Source organism: Contarinia nasturtii, unplaced genomic scaffold (assembly GCF_009176525.2).
Source record: "Contarinia nasturtii isolate CC-2019 unplaced genomic scaffold, AAFC_CNas_1.1 Cnas_scaffold_695, whole genome shotgun sequence".
NCBI lineage: Eukaryota > Metazoa > Arthropoda > Insecta > Diptera > Cecidomyiidae > Contarinia > Contarinia nasturtii.
Window position 1 is genome coordinate 6302545 of NW_022198046.1, and position 25725 is coordinate 6328269.

A 25725-nucleotide genomic window follows, 5' to 3' on the forward strand; every position below is an offset into this window, starting at 1 on the left:
TGTATAGATTGTAGGCAGCTATAGCAGTGCTACTTTCGCAGCCTCCTATTCATAGGCTCTATTTGCGAACAACGCATACGGACGAAGATTTTATTATACAATTCCGAACGAATGTCGATTTGTTCTACATTTCGAACATTTCGTTCGGAATTGTATCATAAAGCCACTGCCGTAAAGGCGGCACCACACACTTGATAATCATAATGATGATATTAATGTATTAATTCGAACTATGATGTGTAGCTAAGACATACAATTTACCGATAGCGATTTTCAAAGGAATTCTTCGGGAAAAATTAAAATAATCATAAAATGCGCCATTCATTATTTTGAATTCGACCTATACGAATAAGCAAGTTCATTAAATGTACGTGACTTAATAAAAATACAAGTTATAAATTAGTTATTATACCGCCAGTTTATTGACATCCAGATAAGCTCGTGAATAGATTAACCCATTAAGTTGAGCCCGATAGAAAAACTGACAAAGCTCTTAAACGAGTATCTTTATGATCACATAAACAATGTTCTCAGAACGGTTAAGTGCCTATCGAAATTTACTCATTAAGATAAATGTGCATCAACAACCCGTATGCAAAAATTTAAAAAATCTATCGATATTTTGATTTTTTTCAGGTACAATCATTACTAATTCGTCATATGCAAGACTCGTATCGCGAGTAATGATAATGTAATTTAATACATTTGGTACGAACGGTAAAATATGAACAAAAAATTTCAAAATCGACTACACTCATGACTACACTAGGGAATTTTATTAAGGTTTGCTAATCCCTATTGCAGACAGATTAGATGTACAGCCCGAAGAATTTCTTAATCATTCATTTGGAGACATCACAATCAAAATGTTGCCCAGAGGCTTCCACATCCATTTACAATTTTTTAGTACAATATTTGGTATGTATATTCGCGCCAGGGTAATCGCGGTAGAATTGAAAGAAAACAAAGAAAAATACCTAATCAATTGAATGATATCTATAGGAAATTTACTGAATTTAACGTATGGATTGACAATAGGCTGGATTTGTATTTACGGAAATAAATTTCACACGGATTCAAATCCACTGCAAGTGCCATCACTCAATTCGATTGAATTAAAATGGATCGATTTATCACTTTATATTGGCGCTTTGATTGGAACTGTATTTCTAACAATAGCCGGTGACGTATTTGGAAGAAAATATACACTAGTCGTTTTAATTGTTCCCCAAGCGGTAATTTTTTATTTTATATCGTCCATACAAGTGATTATTATTTAATTTATTACGACAAATTAATCAAAATTGTCTGTTTTCATTGGTGATTAAAAAATAGTCTGCCTTTTTGCTAAAAATGCTCGCAACAAATGCAACTGAATTGTACATCGGACGATTTTTATCCGGTTTTACAGCAGGAGGTTCAATCAATTTGATAGTTTTATATGTTGCTGAATTGGCCGATGACAAGTGTGCACATTTTTATTCAAAAAGTAATCGTGTCCAATTTCATTAAATAAATTTGTATTTTCAGATTTCGTGGGCGGCTCAATTCCATTTTACCGTTTTCAATTACTCTTGGTACATTAATCATTTTCACATCGGATATGTTTCTATCATTTTTCAAAATTGCTTCAATATCTCTCGTTATACTGACGCTGTTTTTGTGTACATACACATTCTTCCCGGATACTCCACGCCAGCTTTATAAAATTCGCCGAAAGGAGGTAATTTTGAATATTTTTTGGTGAAAATAAAATATAAAGTTGAGAAGAACTTTTTTTCACAGCAAGCCATTCAATCACTTCAAATCTATCGCGATATCAGAGATCTGGAATTTCAAACTGATGACTGCTATCTGATAGAAGTGAAGAAACTTCGACGTATTTTGAAAAAGGAAAGAGGTTGCACCTTCGAGAAAAGTATGTTATTTTGTCCGGTGTTTTGAATTTCCATTCACACGTTATCGTTTTTAGACGGAAGAGCTACAACAAAATCATTCATAATAAGCATTGCCTTAATTATGTTGAACGTATATGTAAATTGGTTTGTACAATTCCATCTAACGTGGCATCCATTGTTAGACACTAAAATATTAGGTGTTGGAACTTTTCGCATTGTAATTGCAGCTTGTCAATTATCAGGTTCTTTGCTTTGCTTATTGCTTGTTGATTTCATTGAAAGAAAGGTAAGTTCTCAACAGTTCACCCAAATTTTACCGATAAATTCATTTTTGAATGATTTTCAGCTTTTATTATTGGTATCAATTTTTGGAATCACATTATCTCACATAATTTATGTGATTTTTGTTAACTCAAGAGATCAGACTACGTTGCCCATTCTTTTCGTTGCAATAGCTGCATTCAGTCTACACTTTGGAGTGTATCCACTAACATTTGTACTCATTCCAGAAATAATCCAAGAAAAAGTATAGAAACGACATTTATTTAAACAAGAGACCTTAATGAGATATTTTTTCATTTCAGATTCGAATATATGGAATCACTTTTATGTCCTGTTTGATGTGGTTGCTGATGCTTTCTTTTTCATGCGTAGAATGGACTATTTTCAACCTATTAAACAATGACACTTACGTCGGTTTGATCATTCCAATTATATTCAACATAATTTGTTTTGTAATATTTTCGATCTATGTGCCGCCAACGAAGAAGAAATCTTACCACGAAATATTTACCCATTTGAATTTGGGGGTGGAATAATTTTGCGCTGACTAAAAAATTGCAAATGTAAAAATTCATTTAATTTAACTGGCTGCATTTAGTTAAAACATAATTTATTGAGAAAGTTTGCAATAAATTTGACGAAAGAATTTTTTATTTTACAAAATAAGGTGTGTAAATGATATAAAAAAGATACTTTCGAATATTCGTTTGAAATTTATTTAGGTATTTTCCGTTCAATCATTTCCAATGACACTCTCTTCTTTGCTCCAGCCAATGCACTATACAATCCTTGACGGCCTTCTCCAAACATGGGCTTATAATTTGTTTGGAGATAAAATATACCTTCTACGCCCCTGAAAAACAAAGATAAAAATGTTTAAAATGAAATACCTCCCCGTCAATTCCACTTGAATTAACCTGCGATTGCCCGGCTCACCACCCATCTGCACAATATTATTTATCACAGAACAATTTCCCCGTCGAAAATTGGTAATTGAGTCACATTGAAATGCATTGAATTGTGGCAAATTTATACTTTCGACGTACAATTTCCATGCTCGTTGATGAGCACAAATTCCAAGCATGTCTAATGCACAACCTTATTTTTGTTTGAATAAAATGTTAAGGAGTTAACTTAGCGATTGAAATTATAAAAAACAATTATTATTATTAAAACCTGGTTGGTTTCTGCCGCCATTTGGGTAAAAATTTGCTTTTCCAAGTGGCTCAGTGTGGCCCAGTAGGCCAGAACACGTGAATATAGTTTCAACGTACAACGCATCTGTGTCGGCGAGGCGATTTTCAACATCATCAGACTTGAAACATGGTTCAGCTGGATCTAAGCCGACTATCTTGCCCACTTTTCTGATTGTATTTTTTCCAGCTGCAAAATTTAAATTAAAAATTGATCCCATCAAGTTTGTTTTTGGTAATTTGTACTCCTAAAACTTACCTATTCCAGAAATATGTGCACCCAGTGAATGTCCAATTATACATAAATCCGATATAGTCATCCATAATTTATTCGACATAAAATTAATAAATCCAGCAAGATGTTCTCCTACTGTATTGACAAGCTGACGAGAACAGAAATAGTTGAAGTCATTCGATCCTTTCATCCAGTTCACCGCGATGAAATTGACTTTATGTTTTCCGTTTACAAAATATGCGTCTGCAAATTTTGATATTAACTCAGCACCAGTAGAGCCCCAGCCATGGACTAATATTCTTGTTGGAATTGTCTTATCAAAATTTGAATTTTTCACTAATTCAACATCATCTAATTTTAATATTTGTGGTTCTGTTGGATTTTTTGGCGTATATAGTTCGAAAAGTACATCTCTTATTGCCAAAAATGATGGACATGGCATATTTCCCTCATTCCCTGAATTGAATAAATTTCTTGTAAATGTTACACTATTATGGTCGAGAAATGGCATTGATGGTGGTGGCAGAGGTACCTCCAATTCAGCCCAGATCTCAGCATAGCTTACCGAAAATTGCGCTAAATATGAGAAAATCAATGAAATTGAAAAATGGATCACCAATCTTGATTATATTTTATTATTTATATTTGTAAACATTTTAATTCACATTTTCAATTACCGAGAGCCATTAAACAAAAAACAATTTTTGACATTTTGATTAAACCAATAGATATTGAATAATATGTTATGGATATGAGCAAATATTTTGCATCCAAATGAGGTGTTATTTGTTATTAAATTCTAAATGTACCAAAAATGATTGAAATTAATACCACGCCGTAACCAAATTTTATACAAATTGATCAGTCGAAAAAAATGACAACAAAAACATCACATATAAAATATATAAATTAAATTACAGACTCTTATCTATGACGAGAATTCATATTATTTTCAACCGTTTATTAATTTATTCACCGTCGGATCATTGACTGAATTTATCACAAAAAATTTTACAATGTCGTTCACAATGAAACTCCTCATCGGATACACAAACGCCAGTATTTCCGACTTTGAACCAAGAGATATCGTTTGAGATATCCAACGGTCATGACCGGACATCGCCCGAATATAAGTATAATAATTAAATGAAATTAAATTTTTAATATACCCAAAATATGTCAGATTTACTAATTTTTTTTTTCAATATCAAAAAAGTAAAAGCGTAGGAATTATGTAATAATTATGCACTTTTCAAAAAAATATATAGGTTTCTCAACTTATTTTCACATTAGTGCATATATTCATTTTTCGATGGAAAATTGATATAATTCGTTATTGAACCAATAGTTCCATAATTATGTACTCTCCTAAAATCCTACCACAAAACATTTTCCCATTTCAATTTTGAAGTTGAATAACATTGTACAGAGCTAAATTTAACCAAAATCGGGTGAACCCAATGTTTATATTTTACAAATGCCCAATGCTTTAAACGTAATAAATAAAAGAACACATAATGCTTGAATGAAAAGGCTTAGTAATTAAAAGTGTGAATATTTTTAAATAGAATAATATATATTTTTTATGTAGGAAAGTTAAATATTTAAATTGAATAGTTTTTCGCCGCTGACATTGTGCACCATCTATTGGTAAAAAAAATCATTTGAATAGATTAATGTTCATTGTGACAGGACAACTTCACTCCAGTTCTTATTTGAATATATTTAATTCTGGAAATATGTGCGAAACGAAGAATAGAAGTCTATTCACTGTATAAAATGAAGGTGTTTTAAATAAAAACTCTTTGCTGGGAAAATTCAACTCTATACACTGAATAATAATAATTCAATTCGATATACTTTTTGGTCGTTTTGGACATTAACCGAAAATACATAATCTTCAAACCTCCTCCACTTTGGAATGCTTTGAATGCTTCATGCAATTGCTCCATCTTCTGTTCAATCGATACACCAAAATCGAAAGGAAATAACATGATTTCCCAAATTAAGAGTTGGCACAAATACTCTTATTGAAATAATGCTAAATTATAAACTGCATACAACGCCACATCGTCCGAGTAATCATCTTTGGTGTCAATAAATTTCATAATATCAAATATGAATAAACAAGAAGACTCTATACTTCGATAGAAGAAATTATCATTTTTATTTCTCTTTTCTTTAAAATAACACAATAAAAAGGTAATAAATAATTTTAACTACTGCGAATAAGTATTGTAAGTGGATGAAAATCAGTGCTCATTTCATTTAAATTAAAATATTAGGCCAGCAAATAATATACCCATCATTTCGGCTAACACCACCAACAATGTGGTCGCAACTATATTTTCCCCCCATCTTAACAGTTCAAATTTCGACATTAATTTGAGGTGGTTGATCCACGCTGAATCGAAAATTATTTCAAAAAATTTTCTAAACGGTTGAATTGAGATGAAAGCCCAAGCTCCTCTTAAAATACCAAAAAAGTTTCTGCGAATGTTATTTATTATGATATCAACTATGTTGTGTCCCACATTATTTCGAATGGTAACATCGGCTCCACTTTCTATTAAAACTTTAGCTGCATCAGCATAGCCTGGAAAACATGATTTTTTTAGTTTTCAATTTCACTTTGTCAATTTTTGATTCAGAAATTACTTTTATCAACTGCTAGAAGAAGTGGTGTGGATCCATCTTTTGCTTTGTAATTTACTTTGGCACCTTTCTCAATCAGAAATTTCACCATATCGTCATGACCTAAACAATAAAATATATTGTATTCTTTTTTTGTCCAAATATTCGCATCTTTTTTTGAATTACCAGTTAAACTGGATATATGAAGGGGTGTGTGCCCCGCAAAGTCCACAGCATTAATGTTGGCACCATTCTCAATCAAAAGTTGTGCCACTCTCATATTTCCTAGGAAAATTTTATAAATTTAGATTTTTCCCCATGTAGACTCAAAAATGGCGTAGATCACATACCTTTTTGAGCTGCACTATGCAGTGGTGTTGCACCAAAATAATCAACATCATTGACGTTTGCACCATCGTTAATTAAGTTCATTACTGCTTTCTCGTCACCTGAACAAATGCAATTAGATTATGTGATGATGAAAAAAATTATTGATTGTTTGAAAAAATTACCCGCTAAAACGGCGGAAAGAAGTTGTGTTGGAAAACTGACTGTTACATTTTCACCACTAAGACCTAGAAAACAAGGAGAAATTGTACACAATTAACATTGATTGTGAAAAGATTGAAAAGGTTGTTGATCGTCGTTATGAACTAACCAGCAAAAACTGCACTGAAACACACAGAAAAAAGTATGAAAACCTTCATCGTTTCGATTGAATTTTGTGTAAAAAAAATGTTTTGCGATTTTTTGAAATAATAATTGAAATTCGAGCAATACCGACTCGCTTTATGAAATTTTGTGCGAAACTTTATTATTGATTGCGATGTAAACACTGTGAAAAATTGAATAAGACTGACTTTGATGTAAAATAAAAGAAGTGTAGATGGCAAATTTCAAGATATAGACGTAGACCTATTAGTCGTTAATGGACTATTCTCAAATGTGATAAATTATTTCATTTCAAATGGATAATTCAATTGAATGACATATTCTTCTACCTGTCGATTCATGATCAAAATATAATACAAAACTAATAGCCCAAACGCTTCATTTCTTTTGTACTGAATTACTATTTGCAGTCCATCGATGGATCTCTACAAAATGTTGCAAAACTGAATAACGAGTTCTGTTAATTTGATTTTTTCAGATGCAAGAATTCTATCCAATGCGACATTTGAATTCGATGGATAACGCAAAAAAAGAACGTTGTGTGAAAAAGACGTAATCATTGCTGGTATGAAAGTCAAATTTGAGACGTATTTTTCATAATAGCCACTCTTTTTTAAAAATCTAATTGACCCAACGTTTAATTAGTGGCTATTTGTCCGTAGCATGGTTCCATATTCATTTAAATTGACTTGTCCGTCCATCTGTTTTTCCTTCTTCTGCTGTCTACAAACAAAAATGCGTACGATTTTAATTTAGTTAATATTAAATAAAATACAAAATATGAAATGTTTTGCTATTTTAACAGTGTCGTTTCCATTTTTTTGTTACATTTTGAATGTTATATATTTATGCGCGCTACATAAAACCATGTAGTTTGTATGCTAATTTGTCTGGAAGCAGTGGTTGTCTCGAATCGTTTAATCTTTTGTTTATTTTCGGTGAACAATGGTCGACAATCTTTCGCATGAGGTTTTCCATTCATAATAATAATTTTAATGTAAAATTGCATTGCAAATGATTACTATGCGTACGCATTTGACTTCAAAAATCGCAACTACTTCATTTGCCATTTTGAATTTCGTTAGATGAAAACGGAGCAGGTAATTTTATTATACAGAAGTGGTCTTTGTTGCTTGAAATTTGCATAAATTTGGAATGTGAGTACAAAACGGTTGTACTCGGGTTAAGGTTGTAATAATTTACCATGTTTCATTCTAACAATTTCCATTATCTCTGTCGAAAAAAAAAATTAAATGCTAACATAAAAATCTATGGGCGAATGGCCAATTTATTTTCAAACTACCAGAGAAGAAAAAAAAAATCAAACTCAAGCTGTTCGTCAGCCCGGTTAAAATTCAAAATCGAAGTCAAAGCAATTAAGTTGAAAGGTGAGAAGCGTTTGAAAGGATTTATTCTCGCTTGATTGCGTGTGGGAATACGGAATACTTGAAACCGGAATCTTCGTTACGTTTTCTGGTTGAACAATGAACATTCATTATTATCCAATCCAATGCAACTCGTTACGCCTTGTTATGCTGAATTCCTTACGTTCGAATTGCTATTTTCTCCTGCCAATCTCTTTCGCCATTCTTCTTCCATTTCACGTTTTTTTTTCGTTTCTGTTTGATTGTTTGTTGTTGTTGGTGCTACTGGCACTGAACGCCTTTCTTTCAATTCCGTTTAGCAACCATTCAAATTATGCCGCTCGTATTCATTTCACCAAAGTTGAAACATTCCGACAACACACCATTCCAAATTTTCTGCACATATATCAAACATGGTTACCATTTTCCGTATAAACGTGCATACTTTCTGGTAGAATGTAAATATTCGCTTACTCTTTTGCTTTATGTGTATCGCATATCATTTTGATACACATTCACAGCAAATTTAATCCTTATCCCATCTGCTTTTGTGCAGCAACCGAATTTTCGAATCAAATAGACAACACACATACACACGCTTCGAACTCAACTTTGCATACTTGCTTACATATTTTACTTGATTTAAAGCATCCCATTAAACCAGTTTTAATCTGTTTTCGTGTTTAAGATGGCCATAAATATTTCAAAAGTCGACAATTTAACAGATTCACTTGATTTATAACAATAAATTAGAATAATTTTCTATGCACATACACACATACTTACGCTTACTACTATTTCGACGAATTGCTGATACTAACTTATAGCGGCTCTCATTTCTTCTTCTTTTTCGTCTTTGGTATATAACCAATACGCAACATTGTTAAGAAAGGAATTTTCACTGATCATTCCGACTTTATTTCGGTAGCCAGTTTTGAATGTTTTGACTTTTAATGTAATCGGTACCTTTTTTTACTTACTGCAAAAATTTAACTCTTTACCAAGTCACAATTAGTTTCTAGTCCAGTTCAGCCTCATATTTTATATAACTTTTAAGCAGCAAACACACATTTCGAGATAATAATAGACTGACCCAAAAAAAATAGTTTTTTATATTGAAATGCCCCATGCGCATTGACAATATAATCAAACATAACATGTTTGGCATTTTTGTATCATCCAATAGTCGATCGGGATTTTTTGGCACGAGAAAATCAAATCTGCTTTCGATACAAATAATTTTCGACACGTGGTAAGAAAAAAAGATTCACATGTCTTGTACTGCAATTTTGTATCAAATCAATTTCGAATCACCAAATCCGGATCTCACTTTTTTCTTGGGTCGGTCTAGTACGTATTTGAAACATCGATATGAATATTATATCCCAATTGCAAAATTGAAGACCTCACAAACGTGAGGAAATTCATCAACGACATATATTTTATACTAGATTTAATAGATTTTAGAGTGCATAATTCCGAAATTGTACAAAGTACATTGATTTACACAAAACGATACATTCACAAATTCATTTGATCAATGGAAAGGAACAATTTTAAATAAAATTTAATCCAAGAGAGATTTTCTTCATATAACGAATTCACTGAAAGCCGGTTGTTTTAAAATGGTAACGCCAACAATTCGGAAGAAGAGAAAAGTGTCGATTTTTCGGGTGAAAGCAAACAAAATCATAAAGTGGAAAAATATATCTGTGTGTTATTTCATGTGTATAAAAAAAGGAGCGGTAAATAAACGATACCCTTGACATAATCAACAATGCGTCCTCTACGACGTTAGTGTGCAGTAATTAAATGTTAAACCCTTCTGCATGCATGCGTTGCGTATCATTCTCTCTCGCGTTAATGTTAGATTCCCCAGGTATGCATACAAAATGCCCATCACGCAATCTGTATAAATCACATGAGTGCGCTTACGTTCGTACAGAAAAAAAATCATACAAGTACTGGACTGAGCGAGTTGCACATCCACACGCTTGACCATCAATTTTGAACTTCGCTTTAAGCATGCATTTTAAAATAAAATATTGTTGATTTGAAAAATGGAAAAAATTAAAGAAATCGACATTTTCCAGTGTTCATTGTTTGCAATGAAGAATTTCCAGCGGATTTGCGTGTGAAAAATTTGCATATAAATAATTTTCAAACATGAAATAGGCCATCAGATAATGTTGATAAAACAATTCATTTCGCTTTTCCTAACACACTGTCTTATTTTCCTAATGGAAATTAAATAATGCACTCTCAAGGGTCATTAATTAAAATTTTATGGACATTTTCATTTTGCAATACGACGAATAAAACCAACATCGCCACCACCAACAGTCAGCAATTGCATTTAGCAAGTTTATTTTATAGTCACAATCGTTTGTATTGCATATATGATGGTACGGTCATTTGATGATTCACATTCAAACGCTCCTCAGTCCTCACGTTGTTGTCAATTTAATCAATCAATAAATGACGACGATGTTACAACATACATATCATTAAATCGTTTGGGTTTCATTTTATAATGACATTTTTTTTGCAAACGATGGAACAAGGTAAAGAAAAATAAACCAGGATATTGATGGCAGAAACGAGAAACTGTCACTTGTTTATCGAATCATTAGCGATGAAATAAAAATTAATCGTAAAGTTTATCGGTTTTTTTTGCTGCTCTCGACCGCAATTAAATGGAACGGTTCACTTTTGTTTATATTGGGAATATAGATTTGCCGGCATTTATCAAATGCTTAAAGCCCAAACCCTCATTTTAGATATCTGATATCCATTCCAATCACCGTATATAAACCGAATGGACTGAACGAAATCGCGTGACCAAATAATTTTTTTTTTCGGCTGTTATTATCGGTGACAAATAGATAAGTTTGTTGTGTCAATTGAACACACATCAAACCATTTTGTGTGTGGTCGTTCAGAGTTGGAAAAACCTTTTTTTGAAGATGGCAATATCCGAAAAAGCGTAGCAATTCGAAAAGTTTGGACAGCAATGGACCACTCAGCACTGTTCATTGAACTGGTTTTTATTTTTCAAATAAAATATTTATGCTGTCGTGGCTGGGGAGAGTTCATGCCAAAAATTCTATCTATCGTTTGGCCGAAGAAAAACAAAGTTTTCCGTTGTCGTTAAAGCAGTGAACGAAATACTTAATGTGGAATCGAATAAAAATAAGATATATTTTGATGAGAATGGAAATCGAAATTGGAAAGGTAGACTAAATGAAATGCGATTGGTGAATACAATTTGTTGCTACATTTTATATATCGAACCGGCTATATCGTTAAATCCCAATTGAGATATTAATTTGGTTCAATTGACAAATAAATGTCGTCCACACGACACAACCTTTTTTTTATCCACGTTTCAATGAAACGATATGCGCGATTCGTATACGTAAATCCATTTGACATTTTCTGTTTTGCCATTCATGTTACATTCATGAGTTCAGATTATATCGCATTGACTTCCATGAGCCTGTTTGCTTTTACCTCTTTCTCTCTCTCTCTCTCTCTCTCTCTCTCTCTCTCTCTCTCCCTCTTTCTTTGAGTGTGTGCCATTTTTTCAAAAATCGAAATTTTCCAAACCCATACTCGGTTATTCACCTTGTGAGAAACACACACATTCAACCAATCTCGTTCAATTCATTTCAAAACTATTCAAATGTGATAATAAAATATGTAATTAATTAGAGTTCATGGTGAAATTACTTGAAAATGAAATAACAGCCGCTACAAATCCACACATCGAGCGAGCGATTTGATTAGGCAAAAAGTTGAAAATCAGTCAAAATGCCTCACACCATAAATCCCCAATAAAGTACCATATAAGTTTCAATAAAACCGCCCATATGAGAATTGTGTGATTTACAAATTACTTCGCTTAATTTACATAAAGCACCATCATCATCATTGCCGTCGTCGTCGTCATCGTCGTCGGTGTTCGCTCACACGATGCGACCGTACGTACATACAAATCCAATTAGACAATTAACGTAGTATTTGGCATTCGGTTGATTCAACGTTGAAATTCATGATATGGAGCCGCACCCACCCACATTTCGAAATTTCAGACTATAAACAACCATTGTGTTATTATTCAGCGCCAATTATTATCACCATTCAAACCAAAAATGATTGATTCGTGACATTTTGGGTTTGCCAAAAGAATCTATAAATATTCTCTAGCTGCGCTGTGATACAATTTTCCATTTTGAATGCGTCTGATAATGTCTGCTGGTATTTTCAGCGATTGTATAATAAATAACCCTAATAATTCATAATTTCAATTCGTTTGCTATGAATGATGACATCAATGTGGCGAAAAATGTATAAGCACAATTTTCACAGAAAATTTTCTGTCCATTTGTTTTTATGCATTCGAAGAAAAGAATTCATCTGCGTGTCGCATTTTCGATCGGTTTGGTGGGAACACTCTCAGTTATGGCAATAGTCTAATGGCAAATTGACTGACGACCAGAATGACACTCGAATAAATTACCGATCTATTGCACGCAATACAACGAATTCAAAGTAAAAACAACCTCATTAAATACGGATCAAGTCGATTAACTAATTAATTCGATGTTTGTTACTTTCTCCCACAACAGGAGAATATGTTGTAAGACTTTTGTTAAACCGTGTTGATCTGCTTCACGAACATGGTTCAAATTTTAATGGATTTTAACATACTTTGTTGTGCAAGAGATAACTTGGTGAGATCCGATGAGGATTTGAATGTTTTTAACTTCAAAAGTGACAAAATGCTATCACTGCCTGACACATACTCATCCTTTTGAATATATATTGTCAAATCATAAAAAACTCCGGAAACATAAACGAAACGAATAACTGAATGAAGTGAAACCAAATAATGAACAAAAATGTGCACACGTTTTACGCATTCAATATGTTTGCATAAATATGTTTCGTCTCGTAAAATGTGATATAAAATAATCGCATTCGAATTAGTTTATGATTTCATAAGAATGATTTCTTTGTGTTGAAAACAAAAAAGTTAGTCGTTGCTATGCGTTTGCTGGCAATCGGTCCTGACAGTTGTGCTATGCTCATAATCACACCAGATCGCAATGATTTTAATGGCTGTTAGTTTTTGTTTTATGGAAAGTAACGGCGCTTAAACGATTGTCACAATCAAAATATGGTTTTGTGCGGTGGTTAGGTTGTCGCTGCTGTGTGTTGTTTTCGGTATTAATAATATTTTTTTTCGTCGTCATTTTCTATGTAGTTTGCTTTCACTTTATTAATATTTCACATGTACAGCAAACAGATAGTTGTGTTGCCGAAGTAGCATTTAAAAAAAAAAAACAAACGAGAATCATGCAATGAAGAAATAAAAATGACATGACAATGGTTTGCTCCAAAGTAATGCCATTCTGTATATATGAGTGTGTGTTTTATTATAAAGAGAGAGCGTAGCGTGTTTAATTACATGATAAATGTCGACAATAAATAACTTAATTAAATTGTCTACCAGAAACAGTTGAGCAAACAATAACCGACTGTGACTCGGTCTAACTCTAGACACACTGCAAACCATGCCTTCACATCACACTCTTATCCAATAGGTAATTAAGAATTTTCCTCGTCTTCGATATTGCTTGCACTGCATGCATTGGTTTTTACCAATGTGAGTGTTTCTCATTCCCGGCCAATGTATTACACACACTCTCGCTCACTATTTCTTCATTCGGAATGTGAGCACTTTTTTTCTCTCTCGACGATCGTCAAAAAAAGGAGACAGAAAACATGCAGGTTCACATAAATAATATGGACGGTTTTTTTATGAAGTGTTCGTTATACACTATGTATATCTGTATCTTTGAATTGATTCCCTGGTATGACATCCAAACACTAAACAGTGATATAATTTTTTAATATCATACAGCTCGACATTAATTCGAGGCTTTAATTCATCAACCACACCGAATTACAGAGATAGACTATTGTTTTATGCATTTGATTTCCCGGCGCTGTTTTGTTATTTCTTTTCCTTTTTTTTCCTTATTGTTTCCCTTCAATTGATGCATTATGAAGAACCGACGAAGCGCGATAAAATTTTTGTCCGGAATGAGATATTAAATTAAGAACAGACAATTGATATTTATGTTGTGATCGGTCGCTTTTCCGACGCACCGCAACACAATTATCTAATTGAAAATCTATAAACATAATCAACGAAATCTATTTTAAGTGAGAACTTTTATTAGAATAGACCATGATCTTGACGAACACAAATAATTAATTATAAGCATTTTTTACGTCAATCGAAATCGATTGTTCAAGGAGAACTAATTCCAAAGTTTTACAAAAAATCCAAAGGGTTCATTTGGTCGTCGAAAACTTGATGACCAAAAAGATCCAAAATTTCATCAAAAACCCTAGAAAATTGAAAGAATTCACAAAATCAACAGAATTTCTTGAAATTTGCTAAAAGGTCATTTCTCGAACTATTCTCCAAAGAGGGGAGTGTTGTTAACTGGGACCTATGGTCAGAAGCTATGTTCCATCCACGAAATTCGTATCGTCAAATCGAAAAAATGCACATTTTAACGCTCTCTTACGATGAATTGAAAGTACATTGACACCAAGAGATAATCATTTTAATCAAGACTTCGAAAGAGAGAGAGAGAGAGAGAGAGAGAGAGAGAGAGAGAGAGAGAGAGAACTGATCATCGGGGTGCTTGGATTTCAATTGAAAATCAACCACTGTGAGTGCATGCAACTGAATTCGATGATGAAAACAGATATTGTTGGCATCGATGTCATTCAATCAAATAATCAATTGGTTTCACGAGAAGCATGCCGAGTCGCATTTATTTCTCCAAAGTCTAAATCAATTAAAAATAACAAAGATACACAATTTTTGCTATTTAAAGCCGCCAATACAAATAAATCATCAAATGATGATGACTCAACATTTTAAATTTGTATAAGGCGAATATTCGAACAGTGACCAATTCAGGAATTTTACAAATATTCACTGCATTCAAATGCAAATTGATCACTCGAAAAATTGCGTTGCAAAAAACCGCGCACTAGAACACTTCATAAACATGATAGACATATGCATGTTCTGTTTATTTAATTCATTTAGAAATGACAACAATTGACATGAACAAGTTTCAACTAGATTTAAATCAAAACATTAAACGAAATTTGCAAAATGCTCGTATGCTCCAATTCAATTTGTATTCTTTGTATGTTATTCAAAATTAGAAGAAGTTAGAATCAGCGAATCATGTTTCGTTGGAAAAAGAGTGATTTATTAATTCGTTCAAATTCGTTGCGACGCCACATTCGTTATTAGAAATCGTCAGTGTTTATCTGTATAACTGATTGCAATAGATTAACGCGATTGATTGCATACACCAGAAACCAGCTGAGCAAAATAACTCTCGTATAATCAAATTAATGCTCTTATACTTTCTTCAATGGTTCGCTTTCGTTGTCGACATGAAATTGCTAATAAGATGACTTTCTAGGGCATAAAAGAGGAAAAGCTTCTTAACGATTTCATTCGCTTTGCAAAATGAATTTGTCCGGTTGAATGAAGATTTCATGCGCTCGAATTTGGTTGAACGAAAAATGAAAATCTGCGATTGAATAAATCATTTGAATTTCGTGATGTAAATGAAATCACCGTCACTCAAACAGATTTGATTATCGTAGATTTTCAAGGAGAACAACAATTAAGATTCGTCTCGAGACTCATGCATTCTATTAACATATATGTGTGTGCACTACTAAGTTGCACGGTGTTTTTTTTTCGAAATGGCCATAGCAAAACTGCTATTAGAAATCGGAGCAAAGTTTGTGATGCACATGAAAGCGCATTACAATCGAGCTCGCTTTAGTAACGAAGCTTGATTAATCGTAATTAATTTCAGTGAGTTTTTCAATTAATTATAATTGTTTTAGTTAACGATCATTTTCAGTGGTTTTCATAATTGCACACATTTAGCGACCGATTCGTTTCACTTGATACACATAGACCAGATCACAGACAAAGAGACTGATGAGCGCGATGCAATCAATGTTCAAGTGGTTTGGTTGGCACATCGTTGAATATATTTTGTTGCACATATTTTCATTTTGTAAATGATATCTCTGATATTTCTCACGCTCTCAACAGTCAGTTTCAATTGCGCCAGCCATTTTCAATCGTTTTGGGCCGATTTAAATGCACATACACACACACACACACACTACCGTACCAAACAAAATATAAATTTGTGTGAGAGAATTAGTTTGCCGCTTTGTTGATCCACAGCAATTAATTCATTGGTTTATTCATTGCAGTGTGAAAACCATTCATTTTCGCCACCAAAAATTTCAACATTTCACTGGTTTGAACTGTGAATATTATGATCTCGATGTTCAAAATAAACAGTGTCAACAAATTGCCGTACGAGACAAAAACTGGTGATTTTGCAAATCCTCCGGAAATGAGCTGATTTTTTGGTAAAAACGATGACGATATTGTTTTTAATTAAACACAATTGAAATGGGTCGCTGGTTTTGCATGACTCAAACCGGATCCATATTTATCGCGCTAAATTTTACCGCACATTAGCGGAAATGATACAGAAACGGAAATCAATTGAATGAAAAACATAAAATCTGTATACACGTACAAGAACATTTTCATTCAATTTGAAAATGCTTCGAAATGTGGAACTCATCGTACTCCATCGTATAATGGAAATCTCTTTGATAAAAGGATTGTGCTTTATCTATCGTCCTTTTTTGAATTAGTATGCAAAACTAAAGAAAACAAAAATCGAAATTCAATTCGAAATACTCTTTTGATTTTGGCTCGAATCATTTTCCATGAAAGTGGTTTTTAATCTTTTTCATTCGGCAGCCCCGACTGAATTTTAGTTGTTTGTGTAATTCGTGTGTTCAACTCGGTTTGTTCGATCGAAACCCAGCAAGTGGATTTAAAATAAAACTATTTCGTATATAAATTTGATGCGAATTTTCATAAATAAACCCAAACGCTCGAAGCAATCACTTGTTATCTTTAAAATAAGGACTCTGATGGAACAGATGTTCGGCCATCGTTTTGCATTACATGTGAAACGATTTTGTGCACAATGTGTATAAGTGTCTGATATAAATCATTTTTCGAAGCGACTGAAGACAGCAATCTCATTTTCAATTTTGATTCATGCCAAAGAGATCTTTGTCGATGCTCAACTCATTTGCATTTCAAACGAATTCGATTTAAATGCAAGTCAGAAAAAAATTGTGTGCTCTCACCGCTACTTACGCACCGCATTGCTCCGTTTTTCTCCATAACCACATAATTTTTCATTTCTGTTTTCAATTATTGGTTCAAATGTGAAAAACGGGTTCGCTTTTTTTTTCTCGGTGTGTATCAACCAAATAAGTTAAGGTCGTGTGGCAATTTTGTCCTCTGGATTAATGTTACCAACAAGCAAGTAAGTTAATCAAATTCAACTCTTGGCAAATGGAATTTTGTTTTCGTTTCCCATTCCGTCGATTTCAATTATTTTAAATGCCTGCCGGATTTTCCTTCTTCTTTTCTTAACATTTTTCACATCACTTTGTAATTTTTCATTTTTCGTTCAATGAAACCGATCTTTTCATGGTGACGAGAGAATATTTTTTTTTTTTTTTTTTTTTTTTTTTTTTTTTTTTAAATGAACCGAGTAATTGCAGAAAAAAATTCATTCGAAAAAGTTAATTTCTTTTCCACGTGATGAGGAGAAGAAAAAAGAGCCATTTCACTTTGATGAATAAGAAAGCACATTTTACTGCAATATACTAGCTGACCCGGGCTTGCAGTTCATGATATATTTTTCATATTGTTTTGTCTCATGACACCGAACGTGAACCACTTAATAATCACTTTTTTTAAATGAGCAAAAAAGGGACTCAAAGTTGCGATTCTAATTATTTTTTCTCTCAACTTTTTTCTCGTTTCAAACGATTTGCGTGGGATATATATGAACCCCATTTATTTATTTTTTTTCACTTTTTTTAACTCTCGCTCAAAGAGAAATTGTGTCCAGGAAAATGATTCACCCTTTTAAACTTAATATTAGTTTCGCTTCCTGAATAACTTACAAATATAAATTAGACAACAAAAAATTGCACAATTTACCAAATAAAAAAAAAAGTCAAGTGATTAACAAGCGACAGAGATGCGAATGTGACATGAAATATATTTGTTTTGTGTCATATCAAATTAAAGTCGCCGAGAAAAATTAGCAACTCGGAGATAAAAAAAATTTAACAAATGATTTGTTAAGATGGAGTTGAATTTTAAATCGGTCATGTTTTCAAAGGATTTGAACAATAAGTTGAGTCTTGAAACTTCATTTTTGTAAGAAAATTATAAATTAGAAAGTTAAGGTGATTCTGGCAAAATAAAAATGTTTCAAAATTAAAAATCAAAAAATATAAATTTCGAACTTGCATTTTTTTTATTTCAAATTAAATGTCAATAGCAAAATAAAAATTTCAAGTTTTTGTTATCAATTAATTTAGTATTTTATCTACAATGTTATCCAATTGTTCGAAAGGCTAATTGTCAAAAAATAAAATTGCTGTACATCAATTTTTTTTCGCTTTGTTTTACAAATTGCAACAATAAAATAAGGGCCTTTGGTTTAACAGTTTCCGAATACTATTACATTGATTACAGAGAGTATGAAAAAAATTTGTTAATCATTCCTAAGCTAAAGCAAAAGAGAGTCTTCATCATTGTATTACTATTATAAAACACAGACATTTTTTTATATACATAAAATTGCTAAATTGTTCAGCGAATTTATGCTTTTTCGTCTGAGACGGCGGTAGCTCCTGAGACTGCCGATTGGTTGTCGGCACCCACGCTGTTGCCATCTGAACATGAAAGGCATGGGAATTGTTTGAACAAAGCTTGTCTGTATTTCGGATGGCTGATACCATAGATGATTGGATTGTACACAGCGTTAGCCTTGGCGAAGAGTGATCCCCAGATGGTTGCCTAAATAAACAGCATAAAACATGGTTTAAAGTCATTGAAAAGAAATAAATAGAATCAGTTGAAATCAATTTTTACCAATGGTGAGATTGGTGCCCATTCGAAAACTCCGGTGAAATTGATGATCAAGTATGGGGTCCATGCCATGAACCACAATGAGATGGTCATCAAAGCAACTTTAGCCAAACGGCATTCAGCTGAGGTTGCTTGAGCTTCGGCTGAACGCAATGAAGCGACGTTCATTTTTTTAGCTTGTTCTCGCATGTTCTTCTCGTGAGCTGAGACAGCCTAATTTGTGGACAAGATAAAGGTAAAAACCATTGAGTTAACAAAATGAGTTTGTTTATGCGTTCGACGACAAATGCTCACTTGAACAATGTAGAAGTATGAGTAGATGATCAACAACAATGGTGAAGTGTAGACGAAGAAACTGTAAACCAAGATGTATGAACGGCTCTTCCAGTCTTTGGAAAGGTAGTCAGTACCGCAGGCAGTCATGTTGCCTTCTGGAACGTATCTGTTCCATCCAAACATTGGAGCGAGGGTCCAAATCAATGCGAATGCCCAAATTCCGGCAATACGTAAAACAGCACCTCCATTTGAAAGTGGTTTAGCCGATAAACCCTTGACGATAACATTGTAACGGTCGAAAGCAATCATAGTCATAGTCCAGATAGATGCACAGCCAAACAATGATCCCAACATAGCGTAGATTTCGCACATGCGTGCTATCGACCGAGATGAATAAAAAAAAAATATATTGAATTCCCAACAAAAAACAAAACAAGATATGATGAAATGAGCTTACGTCCGAAATGCCAGGTCTCGTAGTAGCAGTTGACAACCATTGGTGGCGACATAGAAGCCATCATTAAGAAATCAGAGAAAGCCAAATTGACTACAAAAAGGTTGGATGGGGTTCGAAGAGCCTTTGTTGTGGTGAAAATTAGAAGTACACAGCCGTTTCCAAGAGCTGAGATGAGACCGAGGATGACCATGGCGAAACCTAAGATCGAGTGCCACAATGGGTTCATTGGTGGAAATTGATACCAATGTGGATCGACGAGGTGAAGCATTTCAGCTGGGACTTTGTCGACGACGGTGATGTTTCCGCTCATCGACTTGGTCAATGCTTCAAAATGAGGTTCCAAGAAGGTAGCCATTATAGATCTTTTTTAGTCACTTATAATATTCACTGTCGTTGAAATGATAGGATCAAAAGAAAAAAGAAACGGTTAAAAGATTTTACACAATTTGCAAAAACATTTGAATATGTACCAATTGAAGGCCTGAAGAAAATCGCACTAAAACGAACTACTCCAGTCTTAGAAAAAAATAAAAATTTCACCGAATTAAAACAGCTTGGTAGTTGAATTGTTCCGTAGGACAACCAAAGGACAACTTCGCTGTTTCTCGATGTTTGCAGCGTTTTTATACTCATTTTTTCCATCAAGTTAACCACCACATAATTTAATTTGGACACAAAAATGAAAAATCAATTGATTTTATTAAATTTAGACTATTTTGCAGACACTAAACGTGCATCAACTTACGCTAAAAACGTCGACCTTCGAATATACAACCACCTTGCAAAGTGGCATACTTGTAATTTAGTTAATGCCACAATCGATAATTATTAATATGAAAATATAAGAACGAAAAATATCGGTCGACTTGCAAAGCATTCGGGTAATTGGATTAGAAACCATTATTCAGTTAGCTGTTTTGTAGAAGACCTAAAAACGAATTACAACACAAAAGTGCATGCACATGAAGAAACAGAAAATGTATATATTACTCAAGTTTTTCTTCAAGTCGTCACAACAACGTCTTATTATTAATTAGTGCGGTTTTTAGCAAACCAATCGATGACTTTGAATATTGACCATTTTGTTGTTCACAAGAATTCAAAGTGTACACTACGTTTGTTCAGCTATATTTTAGAAAACTGGTGTTTTCCAATAAAAAAAAAAACAAATTCCATTTGTTCAATTTATTTTGATTTGTTATTTTTAAATTAATTTTCTTCTAAAATAAGTCGTCTCTCATTTAGTTTATAGCGACGTAAAAAAAGCCTCCATTTTCTCTAAAAAGTGCATTGTAGTTTGTTGGCGCTGTAATTTGTCATTTCTTTTAATTAAATGAAAATAAAAAGTTCATTTGAAGCAATTAAGCGCAAAGCTATTGTGTGATGACATTTTATGAGTCATGCATTGCTTGTATGAGTTACAAATTGAAATAATGTGTGAGCTGCAATTAATCTAAATTCAAGATGAAGATTCGTTTAAATGATTTCAATACAGTTTCCAGCTAAGGAATTCATTTGATTGAATTTAATTCATTTGTTTACTCCGAGCCGAGGTTTACACCAAACACTCAGTGTGATATTGTGTATTTTGCATATAAAACCTCAACGTCTCGCCCTAACTCATAGCAAACACTCACAAATGCTCGAAATATGGGTAATACGCATTGGTTTGAGTTGATTTCAAGTGTTGTAAGATGACCACTAATTGTAATTACGCACAATTTAAACGAAAACTGTGAATGCGTCGGAATAAAATCTATTTATTAACTGTGGGTGTTGAAAAACATCGATGTATCAATCATATTTCAATCAACTTCTATTTCACTCATTGTCGTGCGTTGTATTGGTAATACCGTTGACTGATTCAATTCAAAACCATGCCAACGCTATAAAATGTTTGGTTTTAGATTTGTTGATCATTTTAAAGCCAAATAAATTGACGATTTATTAAAAAAGAGGAAGATGGTCATTGATTTAAATTTAAAAGACAAATAACCTTGGCGCCAACACGATTCGTCATTTAAGCAAACATTTTTCGAAATATTTACATTGATTTAAGCCGTTTCAATCGGATCATAAGTTAAATAAGAAGTAATGAATCGCGTCTCCATGGAACGTGTCATTTGGTTCAATGTGTATCATTTTGAAATTGTGAATCAGCCACCGGAAGCGGTTAATCATTGCAGAGTTTGTTTTTAAAGCGGTTTTGCCGCGTGCTCGGTCACACGTCTTAATTTACTTTTTTCCATACCCCATTCAAAACGATTGAAATGCTTCTTTCATTCAAGAGGAATATAAATCTTAAATTCCATTGTCAATATTGACACATTCATTTTCTACCCTATTGAAACTGTGAATTTAGTCATTCAAATCGTAACCATCATATCATTTGGACATAGTTTAAGGGTAATATTCAGCAAATAAAGGTAAGTAAAAATCGCTTCGTCGAAAAAAATCAATTTCTTGAGAACCGAAAATGTTACGGATATGAAAAAAAAAATCATTTTGGTTTGGAAATGTGATCATTTTCAAACATTTTGATATTCAAAACCATGCACTAGCATTTAAATACACATTGAAAATAGAGAAAAAAGATTAAAAACCATGTCAATCCTTGTGGGAATCATTATAAACAAAGCAATTGAATAAAAAGGTGCCTGAAAAAGAAAAACAATTTACCAAAAACCCCAGCTCTCAATAAAAATGCGAAATTCAAAGACGAGAAGAGAAAAAATCACACAAGGCAGAACACAAGTGCACAATTTTTGCAAGGATTATAGTCTGTTTCGACTATATTTATTTTATTTTATTGTTATTATGTCACGAGGTAAACATTAACAATTTCAAAAATGAAACGATCATTATCCGGCAAACGTTTAAAATGAAATGATAATAAAGCCACTAAATTTACATATTTTCGATTCATGGCAACGCACACAAAATGTGCTCCATATGAAAACGGAATGATTTTTGTGTGGAACAAATTTTCGTAAATGTAATGTATTTTTCGTTGAATCCACATTGTGATTCAAATGCGATAGCAAAAGGAAAAGTAATCAAAATCATTTTCACTCCACCAGTTGTGGCGAATGGTAACCGTTTTTTTTTTGTGGGCAGGAGGCGGCAACAAGACTGGGATTTCGTTCGACAATTACATCGACCACTTTCTAATTAAAGGATTAGACGCAACCCGTTTGCACATTGTTCAAAATTACGAATTTGATGATAAATCTGAATATTACCAGTATGAACAGTGGCAACCCCTTGCAACAATCAACAAATGGCACAAGTCATGAGCGCACATTAAAGGATTACATTGAGAAAATTTCGGTACAAAATGCTACTTGATGTCACTTTTTTTCGTATGTTACCATGTAGACGCGCATAGTTTTCATTGATTTCACCACATTTGCAATGAACAATTGAAAAGAGTCGGTGCCAAAAAGTGTTTATACACCCGTATTATGGGTATGAATCGAAAACGATTTCACGGCACAAGATTGTAATCACTAGAGACGGAGAAAATTACAGACTTCAATTTTTGTGTCGATTTTGCTTCATAAAAGAACTCCATTTATTCACAATCTCTTTTCTCCGTCTCTTCATAGAAATGAACGTAAAGTTTTTCAAGAGAGAATATGTGACTCTGAATGTTGGCAGAAGATCCGAACGAATTTTCAAAATAGAGTGTATTTTGAAATGAGCGAGGGAGAAAGAGAGAGAAAAGATAGGAAATGGCAACTTCAAAGGATTTCGTAACATTTGTCTGCTTATTTAAACATAATCAATGGCTATAAAATTCAAGATTCATGAATGATAATCGTTTTATTATTTTCAATGGTAAATGATAATGGTTTTGAAATGGAATTTTTCATGGAATGCAAAAAACCAAAGAACGAACGAAACTTTCGATTTGTTTCAAAAGGATTATTATTCGTTCGAATGGCTTGCATACAAATTACGTTCGACAAATTACAGGTTGATCATCTGTGCTTTTCTATTTTCTATCGATTTGGCTGGCGGCAGTTTAAAACTTTTTTTTTATTGCTTGAACATTTGCATCACTTTTAAGTTGAATGTAGTGAATATTCGATGCGGCGCATCATCGTGCAATGTTTTAAACAATTAAATTCGAATTTCAACCGAATACCAATAAATCCAATTAAAACATTCGAAACCGCAAATCAAATTAAATGTTACAAATGACGACAGTGGACACACATTCACCGCCATCAATTTGGATTTATTGACAAACCAATTCTGTCAATGAAATTAAAACAAATTCGGTCGGCTTCTTTGATTATCACTCTGTGAACAAATTCATATACATAATTTTGTAATAAAATTAACGAGAGAAATAAAAAATGCTCAAAAAAAAAATCATTTAAATCTATTAGTTTTTGATCGATTTTATGGTCGTCTGTCTGTTTCGAAATGGGAAACAAAATAACAAAACTACAAGTTTAAAACAAATGGTTTTATGTAAAGTAAATTGCACCCACATAAACAATGAACTGATCAATTGGGTAAATTATTGATTACCACACGCACGCAATCTAATTCAACAAACTCAACCGCATGCGGACAAAGATGGATATTGCTGACATCGTTCTACTGGTCATGACTTGGCATGAACAAAGGTTTGTACTTGAGATTTGAGCGATACAAACAAAGAGGAAATAGTCGTGAAAAATATTTACTCTTTTTTGCGACATAGTTGTGACATCTTCTAGAGTAGGTATTAAAATAGGAATATTTTTTCTTTTCATGAAATGAATAGATATCCTTTTCAAACTTGATAAATATTTTCTATTTAAAAATTATAATTTCAATCCGAGTTCAAAATGCACCCCTTTCCAAAATTGAAAACTACAATCAAATGCTTCTTAAATTACTGTATTTTTGCATGTGCGTTTTGCGCAAATGTAAATATTGATTTAGCCTTTCAAATTGGATCCACTGTATTCGGTAATTGTGATTCAATTTACCGTATTATTAGTGTTCTTTTATGTCGCATTTCATCCGATTGTGGGCAATACTATTATTTAACTTGGTTACTAAGCTGTGTGCATTGGTCGTATATGTTTGTTGTATATATTTCAATCATTGATTACAGAGTAATTTACGCCCTTTGTGTAAATATAAACTGAAATTACTTGAAAAAAGGCACAAAAAAATAGCCGTACTGAGCTCAGAATGCTTATTGCATTTGGTTCAAACGTGTTAGAATATTCATTGGTATACACATATATTCACTATCTAAAAATGAATGTTTACACAGTGGCTCTGGTTAGCAAGCAAGGTTGACATATGTTCTCTAATAAAAATTATATGATTTCTGTCATTGTTTCACTGTTCGTTAGCAAGCCTGAACTTTCGTTTTTAACCCCTTGTTTGTTTGGCTTTGATCCGAATAAAGACATACGTCGCACAAATACACACAGTACAGCAAAGGACTTACATAAATATTGAGTTCATTGAATAATTAATAGGTGACCAAATGCACGGCTCTCAATTTTTCTATTCCAACAGCTTGAATAAAAAAAAAACTTGAATTTAATTGGCGCGTCACACACTAATCTGCTGTGAAATGACTTATTT

The 25725-nt window shown here is 33.0% G+C and overlaps 4 protein-coding genes across 4 annotated transcripts; 1 reads left to right on the forward strand and 3 right to left on the reverse strand.

The window, feature by feature from the left end:
• The first annotated feature begins 818 nt into the window (after positions 1–818).
• LOC116340823 (sugar transporter ERD6-like 4) lies at positions 819–2789 on the forward strand. The gene is made up of 8 exons (XM_031767520.1): positions 819–918; positions 1003–1235; positions 1336–1466; positions 1531–1723; positions 1786–1918; positions 1973–2184; positions 2245–2424; positions 2483–2789. Exons 1-8 carry the CDS (start codon positions 867–869, stop codon positions 2714–2716), a joined length of 1368 nt encoding a protein of 455 aa, XP_031623380.1. The 5' UTR covers positions 819–866; the 3' UTR covers positions 2717–2789.
• A 105-nt stretch (positions 2790–2894) lies between these two features.
• Positions 2895–5560, reverse strand: LOC116340591 (pancreatic triacylglycerol lipase-like). The gene is made up of 5 exons (XM_031767170.1): positions 5515–5560; positions 3633–4184; positions 3357–3563; positions 3098–3278; positions 2895–3033 (listed from the first exon to the last, which is right to left on the reverse strand). Exons 1-5 carry the CDS (start codon positions 5558–5560, stop codon positions 2895–2897), a joined length of 1125 nt encoding a protein of 374 aa, XP_031623030.1.
• A 321-nt stretch (positions 5561–5881) lies between these two features.
• On the reverse strand, positions 5882–6973 carry LOC116340592 (homeobox protein Wariai-like). The gene is made up of 6 exons (XM_031767171.1): positions 6901–6973; positions 6755–6817; positions 6593–6691; positions 6429–6527; positions 6267–6365; positions 5882–6204 (listed from the first exon to the last, which is right to left on the reverse strand). The coding sequence occupies exons 1-6, from the start codon at positions 6947–6949 to the stop codon at positions 5882–5884; spliced, it is 732 nt and encodes a 243-aa protein (XP_031623031.1). The 5' UTR covers positions 6950–6973.
• Positions 6974–18954: 11981 nt separating this feature from the next.
• Positions 18955–20726, reverse strand: LOC116340824 (opsin-1). The gene is made up of 5 exons (XM_031767521.1): positions 20595–20726; positions 20125–20511; positions 19686–20044; positions 19395–19604; positions 18955–19319 (listed from the first exon to the last, which is right to left on the reverse strand). Exons 2-5 carry the CDS (start codon positions 20477–20479, stop codon positions 19122–19124), a joined length of 1122 nt encoding a protein of 373 aa, XP_031623381.1. The 5' UTR covers positions 20480–20511; positions 20595–20726; the 3' UTR covers positions 18955–19121.
• Positions 20727–25725: the final 4999 nt, after the last annotated feature.

Bases quoted from the DNA above. Each gene is read 5' to 3' on its own strand.
- LOC116340823 (XM_031767520.1), top strand. From the start codon at position 867: ATGTTGCCCAGAGGCTTCCACATCCATTTACAATTTTTTAGTACAATA. The intron at 1,724-1,785 runs GTAATTTTGAAT...TTTTTTTCACAG, and splicing joins ATAAAATTCGCCGAAAGGAG to CAAGCCATTCAATCACTTCA. The intron at 1,919-1,972 runs GTATGTTATTTT...TATCGTTTTTAG, and splicing joins AGGTTGCACCTTCGAGAAAA to ACGGAAGAGCTACAACAAAA.
- LOC116340591 (XM_031767170.1), bottom strand. From the start codon at position 5,560: ATGGAGCAATTGCATGAAGCATTCAAAGCATTCCAAAGTGGAGGAG. The intron at 3,279-3,356 runs GTTTTAATAATA...AACAAAAATAAG, and splicing joins TGGCGGCAGAAACCAACCAG to GTTGTGCATTAGACATGCTT. The intron at 3,034-3,097 runs GTTAATTCAAGT...TTTGTTTTTCAG, and splicing joins GGTGAGCCGGGCAATCGCAG to GGGCGTAGAAGGTATATTTT.
- LOC116340592 (XM_031767171.1), bottom strand. From the start codon at position 6,949: ATGAAGGTTTTCATACTTTTTTCTGTGTGTTTCAGTGCAGTTTTTGCT. The intron at 6,692-6,754 runs GTAATTTTTTCA...GCATTTGTTCAG, and splicing joins TCTTTCCGCCGTTTTAGCGG to GTGACGAGAAAGCAGTAATG. The intron at 6,366-6,428 runs GTAATTCAAAAA...TTTATTGTTTAG, and splicing joins TCATATATCCAGTTTAACTG to GTCATGACGATATGGTGAAA.
- LOC116340824 (XM_031767521.1), bottom strand. From the start codon at position 20,479: ATGGCTACCTTCTTGGAACCTCATTTTGAAGCATTGACCAAGTCGATG. The intron at 20,045-20,124 runs GTAAGCTCATTT...CTCGGTCGATAG, and splicing joins CGAGACCTGGCATTTCGGAC to CACGCATGTGCGAAATCTAC. The intron at 19,320-19,394 runs GTAAAAATTGAT...CTGTTTATTTAG, and splicing joins GGGCACCAATCTCACCATTG to GCAACCATCTGGGGATCACT.